The 7,500-nt window shown below is 44.1% G+C and overlaps 1 protein-coding gene across 1 annotated transcript in view; it reads left to right on the top strand.

The window, feature by feature from the left end:
- The window catches only part of LOC311048878 (SH3 and multiple ankyrin repeat domains protein 2-like), a 338,179-nt gene that overhangs the window by 207,324 nt on the left and 123,355 nt on the right, over positions 1–7,500 (top strand). Inside the window, exons 11-12 of the mRNA XM_084062202.1 lie at positions 4,704–4,933; positions 7,314–7,500. The exon at positions 7,314–7,500 is cut by the window's right edge and continues 82 nt beyond it. Of these exons, the coding sequence (XP_083918328.1) occupies positions 4,704–4,933; positions 7,314–7,500 (417 nt within the window). The remainder of the gene's footprint in view (positions 1–4,703; positions 4,934–7,313) is intronic.

Raw genomic sequence — 7,500 nt, forward strand, 5'->3', positions numbered from 1 at the left:
GATTTGAGTTACAAATGTTTGCTTTAAAAATATATATATATATTCAAAGATTTGCACACATTTTCAAGATTTTTCTAAAATAGCAGATCTACAAGCTCATAGCGCGGCACTCGGTGCCGCGCTATGAGCTTGTAGATCTGCTATTTTTGAATAGCCAAAAGTATAAGATAATAGTTAAAATAGCTAAAAAATCAAAAAGTGACATAGAAGCGTTCCCGGAATTGAATGGGCTAAAGAAACCTTTGAGTGACCTAGTCCTCTACCAAGTCATGTAGCTTTGGGTGGGTGGTCCCTGTAGGTCAGGGGTCTTCAGCAGGGGGTCCGGGACCCCTAGGGGGTCCTCAGAGTTACTACAGGGGGGCCGCCAAATATTTGTGATTTTTACATTAACCACTTCAACCAAGCATCCCTATTCTGAGGAGAACTTTAGCCAAAAATAGCAGATCTACAAGCACACAACGCCTCGCAGCGCGAGGCGTTGTGCGCTTGTAGATCGGCTATTTTCGGCAGAGAGCTTTGGTGTAGGGGGTGGAAAAAGAGCAGACCAAGTACAGAGTGGGTCAGGTTTACTTGACTTAATAGTATGGAAGGTATGAAAGGTTTATGTGGTTAAAAGTCTGAAAACACACATTAACATGAATCCAACACTGATGACAGTGTCTGTCAAACTATGTCTATGAAATCTATGAAAAGATTATATTCTATACAATATATATTGGGGGTCCCTGCTTTTATCTCTCTCTCAGCCAAGGGGTCCTTGGCCTGAAAACGTTGAAGACCCCTGCTGCAGGTGGTCCCTGTCAGTTGGTCCCTGTCGGGTGGTCCCTGACAGGTGGTCTCTGTCATTTGGCTTTTCATGGCTGAGGGTTGTGGGAGATTGGCAGCAGTGCAGGCTTCACAGACTCATCCTGGAGCAGACAGTGTGACCATGTGCTAGACAGGATTACCATCTTGAAGTTGTGCAAAAAAACATTACATTACATTACATTACAGTCATTTAGCAGACGCTTTTATCCAAAGCAACTTACAATAAGTGCATTCAACATAGGTAGGGAACGAAACTACTAATCACCAGAAGTCTTAAGTGCATTTTCTGCAAAAACAAGCAACCAAGAGTATACCTAGCGCTAAGGTAAAAGTGCTATATATCAGCTACCTACTTTCTTAAACAGATGAGACAAAATAGCAAAATCAAATGAGCACAAGCTAATACAAAAAGTGAATCGACTAAACAAGATCCAATAAAACAATACAACAATAAAACAAGAGTTCGTACAACTAGTTAACAACAAGTAAGCCAGACAAAGAGGAAGGGTAGTGTTTCCTGAAGAGGTGGGTTTTCAGCCTGCGGTGAAAGATGGGCAGTGACTCTGCTGTCCTGACTTCAGTGGGAAGTTCATTCCACCACTGTGGGGCCAGAAAACAAACATGTTCTTGCAATGTTTCAGCTATAATGTAATAATAGAAATGAATAGAGCACCGAAGTCTGACGTCACTGCCGCAAGAGGGCGCTGGTTCGTGGCTTAATTTTTTGTGTTGAAATCCCCATTGGAAAATCTTAGATCACGTCATTTATAAGAACTGTGTTCCAAACGTAAACACACCACCATGGCGTTTCTGTCAGGGGGCGTGGCTGTGCATCGTTTATGATATTCATTCATATTTGATACAGCCTGTTTCTGGCGAAAATGGAATTAATTCTGCCTTCAAATCTTGAGAATTACACTTCCGGGTCTGAAATCACTGTCCCCACAGCAGCCGGCGTTCATGGGAAATGTAGTCATTGGGTCGTTTGACTCGTTTCTAGCGTTTATTGTGTTTGGGTAAATGTGTACATTTACACCTTCAGTCGATGCTTCATATCCATATTAGTAAAATCACCGGGGTGGTGTGTTTATGTTTGGAACACAGGACATTCGGCACAATGAGTACTTCTACTTTTGGTACATCAAGCACATTTTGATACCAATACGTTTGTACTTTTACTTAAGTACATTTTTAGTAATTTTACTTGTACCAGAGTATTTCTACATTGCAGTATTGATACTTTTACTTAAGTAACAAATGTGAGTACTTGTTCCACCACTGTAGATGGATGGATGGATAGATGTTGTCATTCGGTCACATGTGTCCATGATGTCACTATAGTATGGCTTGAGACTGACAGTGTGTTGCTATATATAACGCACACATATTTGTTTGTGTGTGTGTGTGTGTGTGTGTGTGTGTGTGTGTGTGTGTGTGTGTGTGTGTGTGTGTGTGTGTGTGTGTGTGTGTGTGTGTGTGCGTGCGTGCGTGCGTGCGTGCGTGCGTGCGTGCGTGCGTGCGCGCGTGCGCGCGTACAAGTGTATACATGTACAAGTAAGTGTGTGTGTGCGTGGTGAGAGAGATTGTGTGTGTGTGTGTGTGTGTGTGCGTGCGTGCGTGTGTGCGTGCGTGCGTGTACAAGTGTGTGTGTGTGTGTGTGTGTGTGTGTGTGTGTGTGTGTGTGTGTGTGTGTGTGTGTGTGTGTGTGTGTGTGTGTGTGTGTGTGTGTGTGTGTGTGTGCGTGGTGAGAGAGAGAGAGAGTGTGTGTGTGTGTGTGTGTGTGTGTGTGTGTGTGTGTGTGTGTGTGTGTGTGTGTGTGTGTGTGTGTGTGTGTGTGTGTGTGTGTGTGTGTGTGTGTGTGTGTGTGTGTGTGTGTGTGTGTGTGTGTGTGTGTGTGTGTGTTGGTTCATGCATACATACATACATGCATCTGTGTGCATATCTTGACAACTTTGAGGGAAGAAAATAGCACATGAGACACAAAAGGTGGTTCTATTTATATAAACTCGCAGCAGCAGCAGCAGCAGCAGCAGCAGCAGTGAACTGCTGAATACAGCCTCCTTCCAGCCTCACAGCACAGCCACCACATTTAAATCAGGGGCCGAGGAGAGACATGAAGCAGGGACCCCCCACTACATGGGGGTCCAGCCTCACAGCACAGTCACCACATCCATTTAAACCAGGGGCCGAGGAGAGACATGAAGCAGGGACCCCCACTACATATTGTATAACATTGTGTTACAGATTACATTTTTTCATAGATTTCATAGATAGCGTCATAGACTAGTTTGACAGCAACTATCATCAGTGTTGTGTCAATTCATGTTTTTTATTATTATATATATACCACCACTGGTTTTCAACCTTTTTCATGCCAAGGACCCCTAAATTGATATACATTTGGCCGCGGACCCCCATCTGAAAATGTTTTGTGCCAGGGACCCCCAGAAGCAAAGATATGAGTTAGAAATGTTTGCTTTATATTTAAAGATGTGCACACACATTTTCAAGATTTTTCAAAAATAGCCAAAGCTAAGTGGTTACAATGATTGTCAGGGTTAGGCATGAGTTCAGCTCGGTTGGCAGAGGGAGTGTAGCGCCCAGGATTACTTAGAAAATTGGCACTGTGTGAAGAAATGGGCCGTACTTGCAGTCAACCCTGAACAAAGGACAGAGAAGGCTCTCCCTGAACCCTAAATATACTCTCTCTCTCTCTCTCTCTCTCTCTCTCTCTCTCTCTCTCTTTCTCTCTCTCTCTCTCTCTCAATTGTACTTAAGTACTGTAATTAAGTAAATGTACTCAGTTACTTCCCACCACTGTTTACCAGTAACTGCTCCTGCTTCGATCTGTAGACATTTTTTTAATTTGCTCTTAGTTTCATAATCAGTCATTTTAACAACATGTCCTTGAGGCTCCCAGGTAGTCGTTGTGCTGCACGGATGTTATATGGTTATTGTCCTGTATGTATTTATATGTCTTGTCATGGTTATTGTCCTGTATGTATTTATATGTCTTGTCATGGTTATTGTCCTGTATGTATTTATATGTCTTGTCATGGTTATTGTCCTGTATGTATTTATATGTCTTGTCATGGTTATTGTCCTGTATGTATTTATATGTCTTGTCATGGTTATTGTCCTGTATGTATTACTGGCAAAGCTGTAGTATTTATGCCTCTTGGTCAGTTCACACTCGTAAAAGAGACTTCAGTCAGTTTTTTACTGGTTAAATCAGTAGTTCTCAACCTTTTCAGTCCACAACCCCCAAAATAATCATATGTGACCAAATTTGACTGGGAGGCAGTCATCTAGCATTTTTTTCATTTTCATTTGTTCATGTCATATGAAAGCAGGGAATCATAACTAGAAAAAGTGCTCCTCGGAGCACAGGTCTCCGCCAGGTCAGGTAGGTTATTGTGGCCTCCTGGTGGCGCTATAATAGACCAATGTGAGTAGGGTGGCATTTCTTCTTAGGCCTTTCAATCGGACACTGCATTCCTGATTTGAGGCATTTTGTTCCAAAAATGTGTTTTGCTAAATTAGACCTGCTGGTGGCGCTATAAAGGCCAATGTGAATGTGAAAAGGGGGGCATTTCTTCCTCGGCCTAGTGGGAATCTGCATGCAAACTTTAACGGAAATTGCACACTGCATTCATGTTTTGAGGCATTTTGTTTAAAACTGACCAATCCTGCAAACTTTGGATGCCACTGTAAGCCAAATAGGATGGAATATGAAATATCGGACAGATCCATCAGAATCACATGACTATGGAGATGCAGTGTACCAATTTGCGTGTTTTTTGGACAGAATAACTGGGGACCCCCAAAATAATTTGGACCCACAGGTTGGTAAATAAACATTATAAACAATGATCTTCTTCCTCTCCCCCCTGCAGTGCCTTTCCGTGAGACCCCGGCCTACTCCAAGCAGCGGCGAGGGCCGCAGCACCCTGGCAACGGCACCACCGTCGGGCCCTCGCTCCCCTCCTCCACGTTGTCGGCCCCGCGCGTCCTCCTGCGCTCCAACAGCGACACCAACCTGACGGTGACTCACTACCAGGCCCCTCCCCCTTCCTCCCCCACGGGGCACAACTGGGGCGTCGCCTCGCCGCACCACCAGCCCCTGGTAGGATATACTTAAAGTTATACAGTGCAGATTAAAAAAAAAACGATTTTTAGCAGCCTCTGCTGGTCATTACCGTCACTGCAGGCCGTTCATTTATTACTGCGTTACCCAGAATTCCATTCGTTTTCACCGGAAGACGGAAGCGTTTCAAAAAGCGTTCTTTTAATTGTTTTATACGATCTGTGGATCGTTTCTCTTAGCCAGTGGAGCTTTAGTTACCGTGAGCTGTGTTTTCTTTTTCTGTTGTTTTTCGTTCTTCAATTCATACAATCTCTTAAAATCAGCGTGAGTTTCCTTTTTGTTATTAGCGCGGTAGTTCCTGGCCAAACAGGAAACCGGCGCGGTAGTTCCTGGCCAAACAGGAACCCGGTGCATTTCCGCTTCCATTTTCCGGCCAGATGACGTCATTTTCGTGGGAAAGTCATGCTCGACAACGTTCAATGGAAAATATATAAATAAAAGGCCTTCGGGGGTGAAATTCATGGAGTGGGTGTTGTGAAACATTTGCCACTCACAAAAGATATACAATTTAACTTTAGTTTTATTGAAAAAGTTACCTAGCATTACTTCAAGTAAAAGCATCGATACTGCAATGTGGAAATACTCGCGTACACAGTAAAAGTCCGGAATTCAAAATTCACATTTTCAGTGCTCTCTCCTGATTGGCTTAAATGTTGTCACCTACCTGAAAATGTACATACAGTATATTCTGTTTATTAAAGAGCTGGAGAGACCCCTGTGACCGAACAAACTCTCTGTAGCAATGATTACTATCACAATATGCAAGGGGTAATGTATGAGGAGGTGGTCCTTATTGAAATTTAAAGTCTGACAGGGTGATTATGCATAATCACCCTGAAGGGCTTTACATTTCCTTAACACATTAAACGCCAAGAACGTAGTCCTACGGTCCATTAAATCCAACTGTTAAGCGCCGAGACCGTAGCCCTACGGTCCGGGTGCTTTTTCCTTTTTTTCGATTTTTTATTTTTTTTTTCAATTTTCTACACGGACCATTTTCAGTGTAACACCACCGGAAGTCGGGACTATTTGCGATCCCGTTTTTCGTTTCCCGTCGGCCTCCATTCTAAGGCGCACACCAAAAGTCTTGTAGTTTTTTCTCCTCACATTTCCCATGTTAACATAAACGGTCAGAACTCAAACATGGCTGCCCCGTTTGACACGCCGTCTTGAGTGGGAGACGCAGGCAGATGTCGGCGATGTATGTAAACAAAGCAGAGATCACTTTTATGGTTTTTAACAAGGTCTATGGCGACGTGAAAAAAACAAAAAACAACAAAAAAACCTTGGCACTGGTGAGTACATTCTGAGATTAGCCCTTGGCGGTGGATGTGTTAATGACCACCTCCTCATACATTATCCCGCTTATTACACGGCTACTTAATAAATAAATAAATAAATTGACCCAAAAGTAACAACAAAACAAAGTATTTCCTTGCTTACGGCAATGAAAGTATTCCATAAGTATTGGGCTGGGCGGACAAGTTCGCCTCGGAAAACAAATGACAGTATTCCATAAGGTAACAGGAAGGCTCGCCCCAAAACACACTCGCCCCCCATTCTATATACCGCTGGATTTGCCTGTAATACCGCGGGATTTGCCCCGGGGCGTAGTCTCTGATTAGACAGGTTGATATGAGCAGGTGCTCTGTAGTCTCTGATTAGACAGGTTGATATGAGCAGGTGTTCTGAGTCTCTGATTAGACAGGTTGATATGAGCAGGTGTTCTGAGTCTTTGATTAGACAGGTTGATATGAGCAGGTGTTCTGAGTCTCTGATTAGACAGGTTGATATGAGCAGGTGTTCTGAGTCTCTGATTAGACAGGTTGATATGAGCAGGTGTTCTGAGTCTCTGATTTGACAGGTTGATATGAGCAGGTGCTCTGATTCTCTGATTAGACAGGTTGATATGAGCAGGTGTTCTGTGGTCTTTGATTAGACAGGTTGATATGAGCAGGTGCTCTGAGTCTCTGATTAGACAGGTTGATATGAGAAGGTGTTCTGAGTCTCTGATTAGACAGGTTGATATGAGCAGGTGCTCTGAGTCTCTGATTTGACAGGTTGATATGAGCAGGTGCTCTGATTCTCTGATTAGACAGGTTGATATGAGCAGGTGTTCTGTAGTCTTTGATTAGACAGGTTGATATGAGCAGGTGTTCTGAGTCTCTGATTAGACAGCGGTCCGTTATTGAGCTCATCGGTCATTATCCAGAAATAATGACCGACGATGACTGACCAATCAGAATCAAGCATTCAACCAAGCCGTGTAATAAAGTACTTTAATCTTTTTAACAACAAAAAAAGAATACCAAAAAATATCACTTACCCTAATATACTTTCCACCTCTGCCACCACGCAGCCGCCGCCCCACGCCCAGGTGGGCGTCGCCCAGAGCCACCCGCTGACATCGCCCGCCTCCGCGGCCGGCGGCCTCCACCGCAGCCTGTCCCCTCAGCTGCTCCAGCAGCAGATGCCCAGCAGCGGCGGGAGCCCCAATGGCACGGTGGTGGTCCGCACCATGGGGAGGATAGGAGGAGGAGGAGGGG

This window comes from Gymnoscopelus microlampas, assembly GCF_963454915.1.
Source record: "Gymnoscopelus microlampas genome assembly, chromosome: 1".
In the NCBI taxonomy this organism is placed as follows: domain Eukaryota; kingdom Metazoa; phylum Chordata; class Actinopteri; order Myctophiformes; family Myctophidae; genus Gymnoscopelus; species Gymnoscopelus microlampas.